Source organism: Argentina silus, assembly GCF_951799395.1.
Source record: "Argentina silus genome assembly, chromosome: 1".
NCBI lineage: Eukaryota > Metazoa > Chordata > Actinopteri > Argentiniformes > Argentinidae > Argentina > Argentina silus.
Genome location: NC_139655.1, coordinates 28,746,790 through 28,767,846, shown reverse-complemented (window position 1 = coordinate 28,767,846; position 21,057 = coordinate 28,746,790). Strand labels below are relative to the sequence as shown.

The window sequence follows — 21,057 nt, the reverse complement described above, 5'->3', positions numbered from 1 at the left end:
GCCTACCTTGCTTTCAAAACAGCCTAAATTCTTCATGGCATTGATTCCACAAGATGTTGAAAACATTCTGATTTTTCAGGTGCACTTTCAAGCTGTGAATCTCCCGTTCTACCACATCCCAAAGGTGTTCTATTGGATTCAGATCCGGTGACTGGGAAGGCCACTGAAGAACACTGAACTCATTGTCATGTTCATGAAACCAGTTTGAGACGACTTTCGCTTTGTGACATGGTGAATTATCATGCTGGAAGTAGCCATTAGAAGATGGGTAAATTGTGGCCATGAAGGGATGCACATGGTCAGCAACAATACTCAAATAAGCTGTGGCATTCAAGCCATGATTGATTGGTATTAACAGGCCCACAGTGTGCCAAGAAAACATTCCCCACACCATTACACCACCTCCACCTTGAGAAGGTGTACAGGTGTTCCTAATAAATTTCTCAATGAGTGCATGTGTGTAAACCTTTAAGGGCCCAGGGAATTATGAGGCGCACACGGTGAAAGAAATACGGAAGCAGCCTGAATAATCTGACATCTTAAAGCAATTACCGATCAATCGGTGCATCCCTAATCAACACCCCCAATAACTCCTTCACTCCATCTCCATCACTGTCATTTGGATAGACAGCCTGACGCTGGTCACTGAGGCATCAGCTACTGCCCATACCATCACTCTCTCTCTCTCTCTCTCTCTCTCTCTCTCTCTGATCACAGCAGCCAGGCCATCGTCAGTCAATGGCCAGTTATTGGAGAGGTGATTGTGTGTGAGAGAGAGAGTGAGAGAGTGAAAGGGAAACAGGTGGGAGCCTGGGAGCCTGAAACAGTACACCTATAGGGAGTCTATAGTATTTGCTGTACAGGTGCAGTCTGGGCCCAAAGTCCCCATCAACGATAGAGACGGCCTATGTGTAATTCATTAGCAATCTTCCAAAACTTCATATGAGCCTAACTTTTTTTAATTAACATGTTACTGATTAGGTTATCATCAGTCAATGATCTCATTCTCTGACTTTGTCTTTACCTCTTTAGCCTAAATGGCTCTTCAAGGACACGAGGAGAGTTACCAGATTTTAATGAAGTAGTGGTAGAAGGTATGAGTCTATTAATGATGTGATGGCAGAATGGTGGTTACCTGGGCATACTGAATGGGTAGCTGATGACTACAGGCCTGCGTCACGAGGTTCAACTTCACAAGGTTCCATTTGAACGATACATATGAGGCTGTGCACCGAATGGACAAGGCTTATCGCTGATCCCACCTGCATTTACTCACTCTATTCATCTACAAAGCACTGTTTGATTTCAAGGAAGGTTGGAGAAATCATTGAAGGTGTGACTTCCTATGCCAAGATAGGACAGGGTAGTGTGTGTGTGTGTGTGTGTGTGTGTGTAAAGGGACAGGGGGAGAAGATAAACAGATGAAAAGGGGGATATGCAGAGAGAGAGACAGAGACAGACAGCACACCCCAGTATATTCTCTGCTCCGTGTCAGTGCTCAGCCATAGTCCATGTGTTCTGCATTACCCCCTCATTCCTGTATTTCTGACCTACTTCCAGCAGATACCACCACGCCAGCAACACTGCACCAAATTAATAGTAAACACACACGCGCACACGCACACGCGCACACGCACACACACACACACACACACACACACACACACACACACACACACACAGCTTCCAAACTCCAAACCGGCATGTGTGCACCGTTGCCCGCTTAACACTAGTTTCCAAACGGAGATCCACAGGCTGGTGTGTGACACTTTATAATAAAATAACTCTGCCGTTGTGAAACCCATGTCCCCCTCCTTCCCTGACTTTTCCTGAATGTCTTGTTTTTAAAAAAAAATAATACTGTTACAATTTCAAAATTACACATAGAAACAAATCTGGAAGCATTTTCATGACTACCACATCCATTTGGGCTCCTCACAGTAGCTTTCACCCTCATCATAGTGAATTGAAACTGACCTTCCAGTTATGAATGGCTTATCCATTTCAACCACAATGGGTCGCACACATAGACAGAAAGACAGTAACAGTTAGTTGCATGATCAATGATGCGAATAGAAGTCAGCACGCATGCAGCCTCCGAAGAAGAGACACCCGGATGTTGAAACACACGTAATGATGTGGATAATGGACGAGACAAACTATTTGCTCTCCTGTGTGTGTGTGTGTCTGTGTGTGTGTGCGCATATGTGTGTGTGCATGTGTGTGTGTGTGTGTGTGTGTGTGTGTGTGCGCGTGCGTGTGTGTGTCTGGCGGGTTTATGAAATGTACCTTACAGTTATGGAATGGCTTACTTCAACTGTAATGGCAATATCAGCAACATAGACAGACAATAACAGTTATTTGCATGATCAAAGCGACTACATGTGAATAGAAGCCTGTACCGCGCACACCTAGCCTGCGAAGAACAGATACATTTCAGACAATTTCCAATGAAAATAGTCATGAATTAACTCCCCTAACCTATACAGATACCAGTGAGAGAGAAAGGATAGACACTATCAAATACATTCTCAATCGATGGGTTTTTAATCATCAAACATAGTACTGCGTACAATGACTCAAACGTGAGCCGGATGGAACGATTAGAATGTGTCCATATGGAAATGCGTTCCATGGGTGTGTTCCATTACGGAGAAGCAGACAAGTGCACATTTGTGGAAATACACTAAAACCTGCGGTAACAGTTAAGCCCCCCTAAAACTCTTTAGATCAAAATCAGCTCATAAGCCTCAAATCCGCCTAACATGATCCAATGGTTCTGATTACAAACCCTAAATAATATGAAACATCCACTCAATGAAACACATATTGTCTGCATGTCTCAATTACAGTCTGGCAGTCTGGATTCCCTCTTTGACACATCCACACACGCATACACTCACATACATCAACAAAAATGTACACTCACACACACACACACACGCACGCATGCATGCGAGCACACACACACACACACACACAAATCAGTATCCCTAGTTTGAGCGAATATGAGGACAAGAAGGGCACTGAGAGTGGGACTGATTCACATACACACATAGACTGAGGGTTAGACCCAGCTTTCCCATCCTCTCTAAGCAGAACCTGCTGTGTGTGTGCGAGTGTGCGTGTGTGTGAGTGTGCGTGCGCATGTGTGTGTGTGTGTGTGTGAGTGTGTGTTTGGGCTTGGCTGGGCTTCAGGGCTCTCTCAGGTTACACATACACAGGAAGGCTCAGAGCAATAACAAAGCCCTTTCAAAGGAGCCCTCAGCAGGTTAAGATAAAATGTTTTTGCTGGAGCTGATAAAAAGCATCTGCAGCTTAAATGAACAGGCGCTGGTATACAGGCTGAGGTATGCACAGCAGATTGGAGGCCTTAGATTAAGACAGACACAGATACACACCCTCACACACACACACACACACACACACACACACACACACACACACACACACACACACACACACACACACACACACAGTATGAGTGTGCTGTGTTTGTGTGTGTGTGCGAGGGTGTGTATCTATGTCTGTGTCTGTGTGTGTGTTTGTGTGTGTGTGTGTGTGTGTGTGTGTTGCCCAGTAATGACAGAAGCACCTGTGTGTTTTCAGACCTCCTCATGTATCCATCTACAGCACTGCGTCTCTGCCTGCCAATAGTCTCCAACAGAGGGGAAAAGAAAGCGGATACACTGTGTTACCAAACTGTACTAGCCACTTCCCAACAGTACACCGAGTTCTGCAGAAACGCTTGTGTGTGTGTGTGTGTGTGTGTGTGTGTGTGTGTGTGTGTGTATAACTCTGTCTCCTCACCTGGAAGCCTTGTATGTGGGCCAGATACTCCAGCTGCTGGGAGGGCTGTACGGACACACAGGGCAGGGCAGAGTTGTTCCCCTTCAGCCCCAGGGCCTCCGCCGTGGGAGACGAGCCATTCAGCAGCAGCTCCCTGGCAATGGCTGCCGTGGCCACCGTCGCCGTGGGGCCGGGCCCAGCTGCGCTGTAGTAGGGGGTGTGGCCGGAGGTCAGGGGGGCGGAGCAAGGGCCCATGTCTTTGGGGGTCAGGTAATTGATGGGGGCCCCTGGACCCCCTCCCTGCTTCCTGCTGGCCTCCATCTCCTGGTACACATCAGGGGATAGGTGGAGGAGACCCTTCGAAGCTGGAGGGAGAAGAGAGGGAGGGAGAGAGGGATGGAGGGATGGAGGGAGGAGAAGGGAAGAAGTCAAAGAAAGAAAGATATGGGAGAGAGAGAGGAGTGAGGGGTGATATAAGGGAGGGGTAGAAGTTGGCAATGCAAGGGGGAGGAAAAGGGAGGGGGTGGAGAGAGGAAAAGGGGGAGACGGAAAGAGAGAGAGAGAGGAAAAGGATCATTACTGCACACATCGTTACCTGTCAAAATGATTTGCACACGCATTCCACTGTCAGTCAGTGCCAGATGAAGGCAAGGTGTGTGTGTGCGCGTGTGTGTGTGTGTGGCGTGTGCATGCGTGGCGTGTGGCGTGCGCCTGTGTGTGTGTGTGCGCGCATGTGTGTGCGTGCGTTGGCTCTCCTTCCGGCATTCCTTCACCAAACATAGAGGACGGTTTCATGTGGTCTGGCAGTTCTTGACACTTATCTAAGCCTCAGCTGGGAAACTCACGCTGGGCTTAATCACACCCACCGTTACCAAAACAACTGCCATCGAGCATTCTCAAAAAATAAACCAACAACTCAATCGTTGGAAATAACCTCTCAATCGCAAACATCTCCTCTAAAACACATCCGATGCTGATTCCATAGTTCGTTAAAAATGTGAGACCGCAATCGGTTTTCAGTGGCTGGCTGGGCTCCTCGCCAAAGCAGGGGGTGCAAACTCCCGATAGATAGATAGATAGATAGATAGATAGATAGATAGACAGATAGATACATCGTATGTATCTATGCACAGTGTCAGTGTAGATGTAGACAGTGATCTTAGAAGGAGAACACCCTTCGTCTTTGGCTTTCTTAAATAAGACAACACCGATCCACAGAGATGCTGTAGCCAGGCCAGCTCAGCGCTCCAAGAACATGTTCCCCATCCAGACCTGGCCCGCGTCTCAATAACTCACTCTTCACACACAGCCTCATTTCCCCCCTCGTATCCATTCCTCCATTACCGTGACGATCACTGATCTGGAAAGTGATGACAGGTGGGAAGCGGCACAGTTGAAACCTCTCCAGGTGTTCCACCTCTCGGCGGTCATGAAGGAAAGGAGGTGAGGAGGTGAGGAGAGGAGGCTGTTGGAGTCGTATTGAGCCCTGGCCGTGGTGTGCTGGAGGTGGGGATGAGTGGATGTGAAAACCATGCGGCCCTCCTAGCCCGGCCAAGGTCGCCAGAGACAGGAAGGGCAGCTGTGTGTGTGTGTGCGTGTGTGTGTGCGTGTGTGTGTGTGTGTGTGTGTGTTTTTGTGTGTGCGTGCCTGTGTGTTTGTGTGTGTGTGTGTGTGTGCGTGCGTGTTTTTGTGTGTGCGTGCCTGTGTGTTTTTGTGTGTGTGTGTGCGTGCGTGCGTGCGTGCGTGTGTGTGTGTGTGTGTGTGCGTGCGTGCGTGCGTGTGTGTGTGCGTGTGTGTGTGTGTGTGTGTGTGCGTGTGTGTGTGTGTGGAGAAGAACAGCTGTGGGCGAGTGCCGGGGTGAGCGCATGACTGACGGCCCACTTCCTGTTTGAGTTAACGTGAGCTCCACACGTGCGCATGCACGCACACACGTAAACACTGTCTCTCTCCAAACACACACACACCTCGGAAGAAGCAGCCTGTATCATGTCTCCAATCTAGAACATCTGCTTAACATTCTATTTTTTTTGTTAAATCGTCCAACAACAAGTTCAATTTTCAATTTGTACAAACATGCAGGCCTGCATTATGAGAGAGTAGATTTTTGTACAAAATGAAAGGTGTAAGCCAGCATGACATCAGCTGTGAACGAAGGGGAGAAGGGGGGGGGGGGGGGGGTGGTGGTAGAAAAAGCGGAGTATGTGATCAGTGTGTTTTTTGAGGACTGTGTGAATCAGTGTGTTTGTGTGTGTGTGCGTTTGTGTGTGTGTATGCATGTGTGTGTGCGTGTGTGTGTGTGTGTGTGTGTGTGTGTGTATGCGTGTGTGCGTATGTGTGTGTGTATGGCCCTCTGCCCACTCCTGTGGTCCCGTAGCGGTTTCCAGGGGTCCCACCCAGACTATGGGTCCATTCGGACAGGGGAGTATTGGGAGGGGGCCAGAGCCAAGCATGAGCCTGATCTAAAACAGATAAGGCCAGAGCCCAACACTATAAATCACCACTGTGAAGCAAGACCTTCAAATACTTAACATACATGCGTGTACACTCACGTGTACGAGCGAGCACACACACGCACAGAATCAACACACACACACACACACACACACACACACCCACACACACACACACACACTCTCTGCAGGAAATTAAATGTGGCAACTCAAGTGAAAAGCCCTGCTACAATACCCATGGGAATAGGGAGGAGAAAAATTACTCTCTCTCTGCTTTCTCCCAGCACTCTCTTAATACCGCTCTCCCTATGCATCCTGCTCTCGCTCTCTCTTTCTCTCTCATTCTGTTAGTTCCTCTCTTCTACCTCCCCAACCTCCCTCTCACACTGACGCAAAACCATGAGACTGATGATGGCTTGCAGACCAACTCTTAGCATCCAATTTCTAATTGCGACCTACAAATCTAAACGTCGATGGATTTCTGCCAAGTTTTGTCAAATGGTGATGCTTCTCAACCAGCCCTAAAACAAACTTCATGGCAGGGAACCTGAGACGCGCTTCTATGGCCTTGTCTGGAGCGAGACAACGTCACCTGAACATCATCACTCTACCTTTAATCTCACCCACTTCAAAGGAAGTAGGTCATGATAGTATGTGTGACAGGAGTGTGTTTGTGTGTGTGTGAGAGAGAGAGAGAGAGAGAGAGAGAGAGAGTATGAGAGAAAGAGAGACAGAGAAAAAATAGAGTGAGAGAAGAACAGAGAGAAAGAGAGTGAGAGAGAGAGGAAGAGAGAGAGAGAGAGAGGGAGGGAGAGAAGGTGGGAGGGATGGGTATGGAAGTGGGAGTGGGGGGGGGGGGGTTGATGAATGGCCTGTGACACCGTTGCCTTGTCCTTGTCTGTGCATCGTCGTATGCCCTGAGAGCAGAAAGAAACAGGGATAGGTCCTAACTCCAGCTTGCTACAGCGTGACATGGACCCGTTGGACACAGATCAAAACTAATCAAGCGGACGGCCATTTTCACACGTCACCCTGTCAGGATCAGAGGCTTCCTTCATCAGCACACTAATAACCATATTTGTTTACCCAAGGGTCAGTGGGAGGGGAGGTTTGAGGTGAGAGAACAGAGCTCTGGAGACTGGAGAGAGTCAGATGTGAGCCTTCACATTGATTCCTAGGTCATTTCAATTATGTGTGTACTATTCTCTCTGGATAGTGTCAATAAGAACTGAGGCCAAAACATCCCCCATTTCTCTAACACACACACACACGCGCGCTGTATCCGCTTGGATGAGTTGTAAATAGTGTTTATGTAGTCATTATTTGGACATTAGCAGTTGGTGTTGTGCGGTTTGGAGAGTTTAAAGAGCTAATTAGCAGATACTTGGGACTCACGCTGAGAGTGAGATAAACTATGACTGGGAATGGCCCTCTTCCAGAGCCATGCTCCCAGCCAAGAGTGGGAATAATTATCGCCAAATAAGGAAGACTCCGTTTCCCAGGAGGCTGTGGGGGCTTGGGTAATGAAGGCACGTCCTCCATCGCAGTCTGTCATGCTGTCTTCACTCCACAAAGTACCGCAGTGACCGAAACCACACTTCACTCATTGGTTTATCACCCAACAGATCCAGGACTACGTCAAACACCACCTACTGTACACCTTACAACAACGACGGATCTGTGTGTTTTAACCAAAGCCAGCCATGGGTCAACAACCAGCATTACTGCTCAATTCAGACTAACCTCACTTTGTTTTTTTATGTCCTGTGAAACAAAACATTCCCCTTTAAGACTGTCATTACCCAGCACTGGAGCTGTGCAGCTGCCAAGTGCCTCACTTAGCGAGAAGTGACGACAGCAAATTCAAACCTAATAACGTTATCTGTTAGTCTTTTTCTCTGCTTCGCTATCATTTGTCCCCCAACATGGCAACAACTGTTTTCCCAAGCTGTTATTATTTGCTTTGCGTGCGCGGCCAGAGCTCTCTGCCATCACTCATGGTGTAATGGTGTCATTTAATCAGGCTTCACCAGGACAGAAATCAAGCCCACTCACGGCAATAAATACTTCCTCTCGCAATTTCTTTATTTCTTTTGGCCGACGGCTCGCCGGTAAACAAAGGACGTCAGCGGCCTCACAAGTTTTAACCCCTTCTAACATCCGTCTTCTGGGGAGAGACAACATGGACAGTAACAAGCAAGGGTTGCTTGTCTGCACGGCATTTCAGCTTAAGATAGCAGTTGCACTGTGGGGCTGTGCTGTCGTCACCAACAGACACCATGTTTCTGTTTATGTCCATTTTTAGGACATTAAACACAGTGTCAGTACAGTAGTTTGTCAGGGATCCTAATCATGAATTTCACTGTAATCATACAAATCAGCATAATCATAAATTCACAAATCCTTCATCCTCAGAAAAATTTATTATATGCTCACTGGTTCCCAGTCATTATACTGCACAATCCAGTCTTTGTCTTGGACTGTATGTGTTTATGAGGAGGAAATTGATGGTTTCTATAAGATAAACCTTCTTTCTTCTCCATGTCTCCAGGGAGTTTATCTATGGGAAATCGCATAATGGCTCTACTGGTAGAGATTAATCTCACCCTTTCATGAAGACGAGTCTTCACTGATCCAGACGATGTTACATAATGGTAGTATATAATTATATTGTTTCAAGCAAGCGGTGCACATTTCACTCATGCTCACGCAGGCACAGGCTGTACTCTCATGCTACTCTCATGCACACACACACACACACACACACACACACACACACACACACACACACACACACACAGATCAGGTATACTCATCATTCTCTAACAAACATACATTCATACACACATGCTCATAAGAAACACGTGAACACTTGTCAACTTTAGACTGTGTGTGTGTGTGTGTGTGTGAGAGGGATGATGATGTCTCTATCAGTGTGTGTGTGTGTGTGTGTGTGTGTGTGTGTGTGTGTTAATCCTGAGTGAAAGGCTACATCCATGCACAGGAAGGTGGTGGGGGGCTCCCCAGAGTGGCTCAGTGTGCAGGCCTGTAAGCCCGTCTGAATGGCCCTCCATTTGCAGGCTCCCCACACCGACGCACGGCCGATTGAGCTGACAGTCACTCGCCCATTGACCAGTCACAGAGATTAAACGCAAGGCCATCTCCACCACTAAACCACCTGCAGGAGGGAGGGAGGGAGCGAGGGAGAGAGGATGAAGGAATGAAGGAAGGGGGGGGATACTCACTGTTACTTGTTGCTTCAGTAAAAGCCGCCTTTTGTCCATTCCAGCCTTTGTTGTCCATCTGTAGCCACGTCAGGAGCGGAGGGGGGAGGCAGGGGAAGGAGGGGAGGGAGGGGGGGGGGAGGGAGACATAGCATTGAGAGAAAGAAGAGAAGCCAGTTTTAACAAACAGCTTTTTTTCACACATCAGACAAGTTCCTTCCTACTGTTCTGACTACAAAGAGACAATCTTGAGAAACCGAGTGTCTGTCTTTGCCAAATACTTTAAGATAGGAGGTGGTCTGTATCTACTTTTACTTTTAAAGCCTCAGACTGAATGGCATACTTTCAGCGTGAGTGGGTGTAGATACACACATGCGGGATGCGACCATGTGGGCGATAAGAAAACAAATCGTCACTCGCGGGTCTGACGGCTGAGGAGATGACTCGGGTCGTAAAACAAATGCCCCCCACCATACCTCCGGCCTCAATCCCCCACAATCCCACGGTGGGAATGCAGTGAGACGGAGCTCCCAAAGACAAGAGACAGGGGGGAGAGAGAGAGAGAGAGAGAGAGAGAGAGAGGGAGGGAGGGAGGGAGGGACAGATCTAAAGACTGATCTAAAGAAAGAGAAACCTATTTAAAGAGGAGTTGGCTCGAGGGACTGAGCAAAGGGTTGTTTGAGGATCCTCTCCTTTTTCTAATGACACAGTTATCAAAAGAAAGAGCCGATGAGTTGTCTCAGGCGAGCCGAGCGACATACACAAACGGTTGTCTGAGAGGATCTGAGAGGGCTTTCTATTGGCCCTTATAAAGACATCTCCCTCAGCTGTCAAACCAATGAGTGACGATCTGTCCGACAGGTTCTCCACTCCACTGTTCCCCGTACAAAGACAACCAAGCAGCGGTCTTGTGCTGGTTTAGCTCCACAAAGGACTCATTCTGAAGAGAGAGGAGAGGAGAGGAGAGGAGAGGAGAGGAGGAGTTGGGTTAAGCCAGTGTGGTATGGCTGTCTGGAATAGATGAGGATTTCTGTCGAGAGACTCCTAATCTAGCTAATGAGGTGTCTGGGGAGAAGATGAGTATTCTGGAGACAGCGTGGTTATGTAACAGGCCTTCTATACTGACTCTGCTCTCTTGAGCTTCAGGAGCAGAGAGGTTGCATGCATATGTAGGGGGATCTAATGAGGAGGAGGATGAAGGGGTGTAAAACAAACCACTGGGCTGTGAGCAGAACATACATTGACGGAGCACTTTATTAGGAACACTATACTAATACTGGGTCCATGATGACATGATTGCATCACGCAATTCCTGCAGATTTTTCAGGTGCACTTTCAAGCTGTGAATCTCCCGTTCTACCACATCCCAAATAGGCTGTGGCATTCAAGCGATGATTGATTGGTATTAACGGGCCCAAAGTGTGCCAAGAAAACATTCCCCACACCATTATACCACCTCCACCATGAGAAGGTGTTGCACCATGTTGCTAATAAAGTGCTCGTTGAGTGTCCTCATGGACCAGAATCTCAAAGGAATGTTTCCAACATCTTGTGGAATCAATGCCATGAAGAATTGAGGCTGTTTTGAGAGCAAAGGGAGGCCCTACCCAGTATTAGTATAGTGTTCTAATAAAGTGCTCAGTGAGTGTATATATACAGAGAGGAATGTTTTCCCTGGTCTCTTCAGTCGCACATCTAGTTAGAAGGCGAAAGACCATTCATTTCAAGGAATGTGATGAACAGCCAGTGACAGATCATGTCTGTGGGGCTCTAAGGGCAGGCAGAGATGTAACAGCATACAATGACCCAGCTTTTAACATACAGGACATGTGTATACCAGTGTATAGGATTAATAATGCACATAAGATATACAGTAGAAAAATCTATATACATGTATTATGAATGGCTAGCCCCTCGTGGGGTTCTATGGACAGATAGAGTCCATATACAGATACAGTAGAGGATTGCAGCTCTAACACATGTATAAGTGTGTATGAGTGTGTATGAGTGTGTATGAGTGTGTATAAGTGTGTGATGAACAGGGCAGACCTCGGTGGGGCTCTGGGGACAGGTGGAGGCCTTGTAGCCCTGCTGCAGCAACATGGCCTCCGCCGCGTTCCTCTTCGCCACCTTCTTGTTGGGCCCCGTTCCCGTGGCAACCTCGCCACACACCTTCACCTACACACACACACACACACACACACACACACACACACACACACACACACACACACACACACACACACACACACACACACACACACACACACACACACAAATAAACAACAAAATGTTCAATTGCATTCGCTTTCTATTCAAAAAGGCATATTAATGCTGCAGGTTTTATTGAGGAGCAGTGAGAGAATTCCACTGAGATTCCACCATGACTTGCACTTTGGATTAGCCTACACTAACCTGCAGTGTTTATTCTTTCTTGTGACAGCAACATGAATTCTGTCTTCACAGAAAGTAAGCAGATATTCCACCAACGGAAATCAAACAGCGTTTAGTTAGGCAAACAGGCAATTATACTGTACAAACAACATTCCAGGAGCCAAGCCCCCAATGAGCAGGCCTCAATGCACCCACTCAAGTGGCCAGACAAAGTCACTAAGTGCTCCTTTGACAATCTGAAGTAGGCTTGACTCAAGGTTTACATAAATGACCAAACACCTGTAACACTTAAACGAACTGAAATAAGTCTTGTGCAGCTGGAAAGCCATCGGACAAAAAAGGTACCGGCTTTGTTGTCACTACCTCTCTGGTATCAAACAAAGCAGGCCAAGAACAGAAACTCATTTGAGCTCCGCTGCCTACCAACGGGAACAATGTGGAAATTTTAGAAGCGAGCGGGACGCACAAAAGGAACACACACAAGCAGGGCCTAATGCCTGCGTGAAAGAGGCATGGAGAATGGGTTTGGGGCCGAATTACCGCCCGGCGCTCAGAGACGCTCTGTCTCCTGAAAGAGAGGGGGATTACGGAGTGGGAGAGACAGGGAGGGAGGGAGGGAGAGTCTCCCAGAATGAAAATGTCATGTCGCAAACAAAATGCTCCCAGGCAAGCAATGCCATTGGATACACAAGCAGGCAGGCAGGCAGTGAGTGGGCCAGGGAATGCATATCGTTACCCAACTGGTGGGTCCAGATCCACTCTAGTGAATCCAAACCAGCTATTTGTGGACCACAGATAAAAGACTGGGTTTGTGACTAGAAATATGGATTATGTTTTATCAAACCTCGGGTGGTTCACCACCCTGTTTCAGAACCACCAGAGGCTATTAATCAATTAAATCACAGCATAGGACAGAGGACTGAGTTGGAGTGGATGAGGAACATTGAATACTGGCGGTGGACATAGGATATGTTGGGATGTAGAACTGATCTTGTTAGGCAGTAAAGTGAATTACAGTACTGCGGTCCGTCCTCAGGCACCCCTGGGGTCACAGGTTTCTACTTCACTTCATTACCGTCCATTGATCTTGCTTCCTCAGTCAATAACAAAAGTAATTAGCCATAAGCAAGTCAAGATTGAGGACTTGAGGACCTACAGTAACATATCCCTGACAACAGGAACCTTCAGTGCACCCGATTTCCATTGAGGTGGAAGAACATTCCCAAGTCGGCCCATCTTGGAGAGACGGTTGGGGCTGAAGAACGAGATGGAACAGATCTCCTTTGAGTGACTCGGACGTGTTTCACTACATTGCCTCTCTGGGGTATGGTTAGCATACTTTAACATACTTTAACTTCTTTAACATACATACAATCATAAAGGTGCATTTTCATAGCATGAGGTCAGTGGGCTGTTTCACTTGAGAGTGCAGCACTGTGCAGGCTGCTGGAGTTCTGTTCTGGGATTAAACAGACTGCTATTAAACAGACTGCTATTAAACCTAAAGGATGTTAAACAACTTCTCAAATATTTAAAGAGCCAGTGAGGGAGGAGAGGGGTAGAGAGAGAGAGAGAGAGCGAGAGAAGGAGTAAGAACATGCCATGCCACTGTTCTTAAAGGCCCACATTAGTCATTTTGACATTTATTTCAATGATATATGACATACTGGTGCTGCACAATGTTATTGCACAATGATTCAAGTCAGAAAATGGCCTTTTAGATCAAAGTGGGTGTATTTTGGGGCGATACATTCCATTTTCTTAGCTCCTCCTAAACCGATTTCCCACATGCCGTGACGGGGGACAATTCCTACAGCTACAGAGCTCTGAAGTGTGACGTGGCTGGCCTGTTGGTAAAGTCACAGTCAAATACATAACCCTATTCACTGTTTTTTTATGCCAAACAACCTTTCAACACATTTTATTGAGATGTGCTCCTAGCTATATCTGCCGTTACTTTCGTCACCACTCTGTGCTTTTCAGGAAAAGCCAAGAAGCAAAACTGGCTGGCGTGTGCCTTTAAAAGACCCACCTGATAGTCCCCCATGCAGTAAATGGATAACACAGCTAGTAAGCAGTGAAGCCTTGTAGCTATCATAGTAAAATAGGATTGTCAATCAAACAGGGGTTTCAATAACGCCAAAGGCCAACAGGCCCCCCACTTCCAATCCCCAATTTCCCCTCCGTTGACTATCTGAATCAGTGAAGTGATCTTTTAACACTTGAGGAAGAAGGACATAGGCCAACCCCCGTGATCACATTTCGTGGCTGAACAAAATGGTGGCTGTCAACTGTGTCTCTCTCTCTGAGCATGTCACTCTCTCGTCCACTCCTCATTCACCCTTCTCTCTCTACCCGACAAACACTCTTCTTTTCCGCTCCATGTGTCTCTTGTTTATCTCTTTCTATCTCCATTCCTCCTCTCTCTGCCCCCCCCCCCCTTCCTCCTTCTCAGCAGAGGCATGTACTCCAGTTCCAGTTCCTTCTCCCTCCCTCCCTCCCTCCCTCCCTGCCTCTCTCTCTCTGTACCTGCATGATGAACTCGCGACGGCGGGGCATGCCTTTCTCTGACAGCAGCATGTACTCTGGTTCCTTCTCCTTCTTGGCCTGCTGTATCTGGGCCAGTCTACTGATGGGGTTCATCCCCTGTCCATAGTCTGGCCCCGTCTGATAGAGATTGGGGGGGGGGGGGGGGGGGGGGGGGGGGGGGGGAGAAGAAGGAGGGGGGATGGAGGGAGAAGGAGAGAGTGAAGATGCAGTAAAACCATGTAAAACCAAATCATGTAGTATTCAAATGACTTGGTGCCATTGCATCACTAAGGACACATATTTAGTTTAGTGCACAAATGTAATCAACTAAGGTTTGTTTTTTTTGTACATGAGGTGATCAACAACAACAACAACAATAACAACAACCCCTCCAAACCCGTGTACCTTGAACAACACTATCTCTACCTTGAGGATGGTCTTGGGGCGTTTCTTGTAGTGCAGCTTGGGCTTCTCCACCACGGGGATGAAGGGCAGTTTCTTCAGGTCCTCCAGGATGGAGAGGGCGGCACGCTTCTTGGAGAGTTTCTTGCTGTTGCCCTCGCCCTCGGCCGAGAACTCCCCCACTGAGACACGTGTCAAGAAGCTCTTCATGTGAGGGGGGCCGCTCTCCTTCAGCACCTGGGGGGAGACAGAGGGAGAGGACAGCTCTCATTGCCCCATCGGTATAGATTCATATGTGTGTGTGTGTGTATATATATATATCTGTGTGTGCTTGCAAGCAGAAACACCAGGTGGTCCGTACAACATCTGTTCTCCATAGTCACAGTGCTACCCACCCATGCACACGTGTAACTCACACACTCACACAGCACGTTATACACACACTGTAACATATTCCTAGACGACAGCCTCTGGTGATCCCAGATCAGTTTCCTTTCTCTAGCCTTTGGTCACCTGGGAGACCTAAAACAAACAGTGAGATCCGGCTCGGGTTATGTCATGCTCCTGCAATCACATCCACTTCCTGTGTGGTTCCAGGGCTCTCTCTCTCTGTGCGTGTGTGTGTGCGTGTGTGTGTGTGCGCGCGGAGCAGGTGAGGTCCTCCCCAGCTTTACAGAGGGGACACTGGAGGGAATTGGGTTTCACAGACTGAGTCCAACACTGCTTCCCTGCCTATTCACTGGATGAGGGACCCCTCTCTCTCTCTCTCTCTCTCTCTCTCTCTCTCTCTCTCTCTCTCTAACACAAGGCAGTTCCCCCATAATTTCAACTTAATTTGCTGTGCAGAAAACAAATTGTTTTAATCTGTTCCACTAAATGCAGTTAATTGGGGCCAAGTTGAATTATCCGACAGATTGTACAGATAGGCAGAGGAGCCTTGAGCATTCCACACATGCTTCACAGAACATCATGACCTAATATTTACAAGGCCTTGAGAAGTGTGTGCACAAACACAAACACACACACACACACAGTTACATAAGGAACCTAAGTCTTTTCACAAGCCATCATCACTCTTCTCTAGTTTTACTAAACTGAGATTTCAGTAATTAATGAAACAGAGAAAACCTGTTTTCAGGGAGTTAATCCCTTACGTGAGGCGGAATGTCCGAATAGAAGTGTAAGAAATTAAGTGATAAATTCAGCAACGTGTGTAGTTACTCCAAAGCTTCTTTGTAACCATAGCTTACTTAGCTGCATGCACATAGCAACTGCATGGTTTAGGTTACGTCATTACTATATACTATAGTAACTGTGTGGCTACATGGAAATACACCAAGAAACGACACAGCCCCTAACTCAACATCATGTAAAGTGTGACCGAAACGCTTTCAACTCCAGTCCAAGTCATTCAACCCCACAGCCCTGATCCCGGAGGATCCCCTCTGGTCTGACTCATTGCTCCAACGAGGAAATGGAACATGGCAGCTCCTTGTTCAACATTACATCTGACTGAAAGAATCCCCCTTTTCTGCATTATGTGATTATGACCCTACAGCTGAATGTAATGTTCCCATCAGCCTTTACTGAGGGAGAGATGGTTCCTCTCTGCCCCTCTGGGATGGAGTAGGAGAGGGATGACGACGGACAGAGGAGGGTGAGGCCTCCTCAGCTGTGCAGCTGTCCTCAGGTCTGCATCTGGAACTACATTTGGGTTGGCTTTCTCTCTCCCACTCTCTCACTCTCGCTCCCCCCCCCCCCCCACCCGCCCCCCTCCCTCTCTCTTTCTCTCATGTCACTTTAGTGAAGAGGTTTGGCTGGAGAAATAAGGCTTGACAGGCGGTAACCTTACCGAGCATTAAACAACGTATCAAGAGACAGGGAAACTGAGGAGGACACAACATCACAGGACAACCGCACTGGTCTTCTTCACCCTATCCCCCTCCCCCTCCCCCTCCCCCTCATCGTCCAACACGTGTGTTGGACACAGTCTCCATAGTTACATGGAGTTAGTTACTGGGGGGAAAAGGTGGTGTGAGGTGGCCGGTGGTCCGCCTGAAGGCAGGTGACTGAGCCGGCAGGTGACACACACACACACGTTCCCCCTGAACAGATGGGCCCTGGGCTCGTTAGAACCTTTATCCGATGTGACATCCCCCCGACACAGGTGACAGTGCCTGCAGTAAACAGGTGACAGGTACCGTCATCTGAGCCGTGATGGGGTCCTGTAAGGACAGTTGCAGTACATGTATGGAGAGACATTCCCACCTGGAAGTAGGGGGAAACATATTTCCTCTAACAGACACACACTCACGCATGGACACACACCTACGTGCATGCACGCACACACCTATATGCCTGCCTACACACACACACACACACACACACACACACACACACACACACACACACACACACACACACACGGTAGGTCGGGTAGCTCTTGGCAACTCTTGGCCCAGGATCCAGGCTGCTGGATGGCGGCAGACAAGCTGCAGTCAGGCTCCTCTCAGACGACATGGTATCTGTGGCAGGGCGATGGGGTTTCAGCGCCTCCTTTCACTGACACGTCTCGTACACAACACACAAACACACCCGGCTCCTGCCTGACGACACGGATCAGGTTTGTTCGGAGGAAACGCTTGGTAATTCAATGTTGATTTCTCTCTCTCTCTTTCTCTCTCTCTCTTTTTCTCACTCTCACCCCCCCCCCCCCCCCATTGCATGGTGAGGCCTCTCTCTGCTTCTCATGGAGACATTAATACCAGTGGCGGGTCGGGGATCTGTGCATTCGAGCCTTCGCGTACTCCAGCGCCGAGGCTACCAGAGCAGGGTGGGACAATGGCAGAGACTGGTAGAAGTGAAGAAAGGCTCTTTTGTGGCGGGTTATGGATGGACAAGCCCTAAGGGAAGGTACTTATGTACACGATGGGTGGTTCTCTTCGCTTCTTGGCCCGGGCCTCCTCTTCTCTTGTGTCCTTTGGTGAGGAGACGTCCCCATAGACACAGTAGATTTATAGATTGAGTCCTCCTTTGATGCGGACATCTGTTTGATATCACCTGACAGAGGGAAGATTATGTCAGTGTGTGTGTGTGTGTGTGTGTGTCTGGTCCTCGGCGGGGACGACCCTCCTGGTCGCGGTGCGGCGTGGAAACCAGACACTCGGCTTAGTGATTCATGGGTCATATCATGCCCCCGCTGTAGAATTGTGATGATTAAGAAAATGGCTGCCGTGTGAGCTTTTTCACACACGAGACCACTGTGAATGTTTTGTGTAGCGTGGACGTTTGTTTGATGGTTATTCAAAGGGAGACGGTGTCATTTCCTCCCAACATGATCAAGAAAGAAGACTCTGAAGGGGAACTGACATGGCGGGAAAACTGACATGGCGAGGCCCGATGCTCTGTGATGAGTAATGATGGTAATGGGGAGGGGAGGGGAGGATGGGAAGAGAGGAGAGGAGAGAAGAGGAAAGGGACGTGGCCTGGTGGCGTGCTAACAGAGCTGGGGTCAGGCCAAGGTGGAGGAGGAGTGGTGAGAGCAGATCGCCTGCAAGTCAGTGGACAGGACTCTCAGAGGGAGGGAGGGAGGGAGGGAGGGAGGGAGGGAGGGGGCGAGGGGACTCAGGAGTATAGAGGGGAATGGGTGGATGATTGGATTGCCTGCAGACAGCAATTTTGGGAGCCAGTACTGTAAAACCCAGTCTGGGTGACGGAGGTGTGGAGATGTGGAGGACAACAGGAAACCACTAACATTCCGTGTATGTGTGTGTGCGCGTGCAAGCGTGTCTGTGTGGTCTCTCCAGCACACCACAAGAGGAAAACTCTTGTTCAGCCCAAGACTAATAACTAATCATCGTCCAGGTCCAGGGGTAATTAATAGCGGATGTCCAGATTGACAGCGCAGTAGACCAGACAGGCTGTTGATGGTTGTGGTCTGGGTTTTCTAAAACAACTGGTCTTTGTCCCATTTACTGCTCTTGACCTCAATTTGGATTTAATAAAAGTAAAAGCTACAAAATCAAATCGCTGGCAGTGACAAAGTCATGACGCGGCAGAAAACAAATGACTTTAATCCTGCTGCTCTGATCTGTTTTAATCTTGATGAAGTAATTCATTATGTTTTCCTGGAAGGGTACCAATGACATGCTCTGTTGAGCAAATATGCCACAAAAAAAGAAAAAAAAGAAGAAAAAACTAAACCTGGGAAGAAAAAAAAAAAAAAAAAACTTTTGGGGAGGATGGAACAGTGCTCCAGATAATTCTCCATGTTGTGTAAACTCTTATCAGGAAGCCAAGACAAAGACTGAGAAAAAAGGCTCTGACTCTCTCGCTCCATTTATCTGACCTTTAGGGAGCGATTGAGGGAGGGATGGATGGATGGATGGATGAAGAGATGGAGGGGGGGCACACAGGATAAACTCCCCCTGTTTCTGGCACCTCGGAGAGTGGAGGAGGTGATTAGGAGACAGAAGGCAGAGCGAGTCAGCTGTGACATGGGAAAAGCAGAGAGCGTGCTAAGAAGGTTGTGTCAGGCCACGGTATGTGCCTGTGTGTGTGTGTGTGTGTGTGTGTGTGTGTGTGTGTGTGTGTGTGTGTGTGTGTGTGTGTGTGTGCGCGCGTGTGTGCGTGTATCCAAAGCCGTTCTAGACCAGAGTATCATAGACCTTGATAAAGCCTACTTGAGAATCCCACGCAAGAGCCTTCTCAACTTCACAAACATATGACTCATCTAATCAACTGACGTAAAAGTCATTATAGTCATCTACTGCACAAGCCCTTCTAATACAATGACCCATTCAAAATCTTCTGGCAGCAAGACATGACTCAGGGAAATAAGAGAAATAAAGGGACAATGTTGTTGGAAGTAGCAGCAATGTCATTTCACGACAGAGACTTTTTTGCAACAGAGAAAAGCTCTGAATGTATTGAACCTCATGACACCCTATGGGTGGATCTGGGTGCATACACAGGGCTGTCACACTGCTGCGTCATCACTTCTTGTTTACCTCGAAGCAGACAGACAGGTTCCTTTTGAGGGCGATCTCGTAGACCAGGCTGATCTCTGACTTGCTGGCGTCACTTCCTTCCTCCACCTCGTCCTTCTCCTCCTCCTCCGGGCTCTAGGAACCGGGGAGAACATCGGAACATCAGAACGTCACAGGAGAACCCGGCAAAACACACAAGAAGGACATGTAGAACGTCAAAACGGACAGAAGAACGTCTGAACACATCGAGCTCTAGCTCTCACCAGCCCTGTATTGTGTTATTGAGTAATGTCAGACGGATTGCATTAAAAAAAACAAAAAACGTGAGGACACTAAGTTCTAGCTATCAAAACTAAACATCGGGCAATGTGTGTATGTGAGAACGTCAGAATATGAGGCCACAGCGGAAGGAACATTAAATGACTATAACAGGGACCCGGCCTGTTACCACTCCACATCGTCCAAAGACTCTGGCAGCAGATCTTTTCATGTCATCGCTTTCTTCTCTAAAAATCTGGATTCTTTTTTTTTTTTTTTTGCACTCTCTGGCTTTCTCTCTCTCTCCCACCAATGCACGCACAACACACACACACACACACACACACACACACACACACACACACACACACACACACACACACAATGTTGGCCAAGTTGCCATGAGGAGCCTGCCTGCTTCATGGCTTCAGTCCTAATCTGATATGGGATAGAGAACTCAGTATCCCAGGGCAACACCGGTGGTCCCCCCATCCATCCCTCCCTCCCTCCATCTCCCCCTCCTCCTCTCCCTGTTCTTCAACCCCAGTTGATTTAATTTTTGCTTGACAAGACATCCTCTTAGTACTAGGACTGTTGTTTTGTCTCTTCTGCTGAAAGCCCTCAGATGACTAATGCTACTGACTGACGGCCCTAGTCTTCCCCTCTGGGCTCCATCCCCCCAGCCCCCTTGTCCCATATCATATAGGCCACATGACTGCTGTGAGACTCCTCTTCTCTTTCAAAGCACGGATCACATGGTAGGAATCTGTACACTGATCACGTTGTGTGTGTGTGTGTGTGTGTGTGTTTGTGTGTGTTTTGCTCTGACTGCTGCAGTGTAAGGGCTCTAAGTGGCTGTCACGTCATGTGTACTGTGTTTGAGGTCTCTCTTTTTGCTGCATGCATGTATGTGTTTCCTGGTGGGAGAGTGGTATGTTTTTAGCAGTGTCTTGAACAGTGAGGCTGTGGTCATGTTGAGGAACACGTTGCGGTCATATTGTTCGGTGATAACTGAGTACTGTA

General features: G+C 48.1%; 1 protein-coding gene across 4 annotated transcripts in view; it reads right to left on the bottom strand.

The window, feature by feature from the left end:
• stau2 (staufen double-stranded RNA binding protein 2) overlaps positions 1-21,057 on the bottom strand; it is a 72,553-nt gene that overhangs the window by 31,824 nt on the left and 19,672 nt on the right. For 2 of the 4 annotated variants that reach the window (XM_083668974.1, XM_083668976.1), the window contains exons 7-12: positions 19,798-19,911; positions 14,792-15,025; positions 14,387-14,524; positions 11,513-11,641; positions 9,485-9,542; positions 3,811-4,154 (exon numbers count right to left, since the gene is read on the bottom strand). In XM_083668974.1, coding sequence (XP_083525100.1) covers positions 3,811-4,154; positions 9,485-9,542; positions 11,513-11,641; positions 14,387-14,524; positions 14,792-15,025; positions 19,798-19,911 — 1,017 coding nt within the window. The remainder of the gene's footprint in view (positions 1-3,810; positions 4,155-9,484; positions 9,543-11,512; positions 11,642-14,386; positions 14,525-14,791; positions 15,026-19,797; positions 19,912-21,057) is intronic. The other 2 variants (XM_083668975.1, XM_083668977.1) reach the window with 1 other exon arrangement.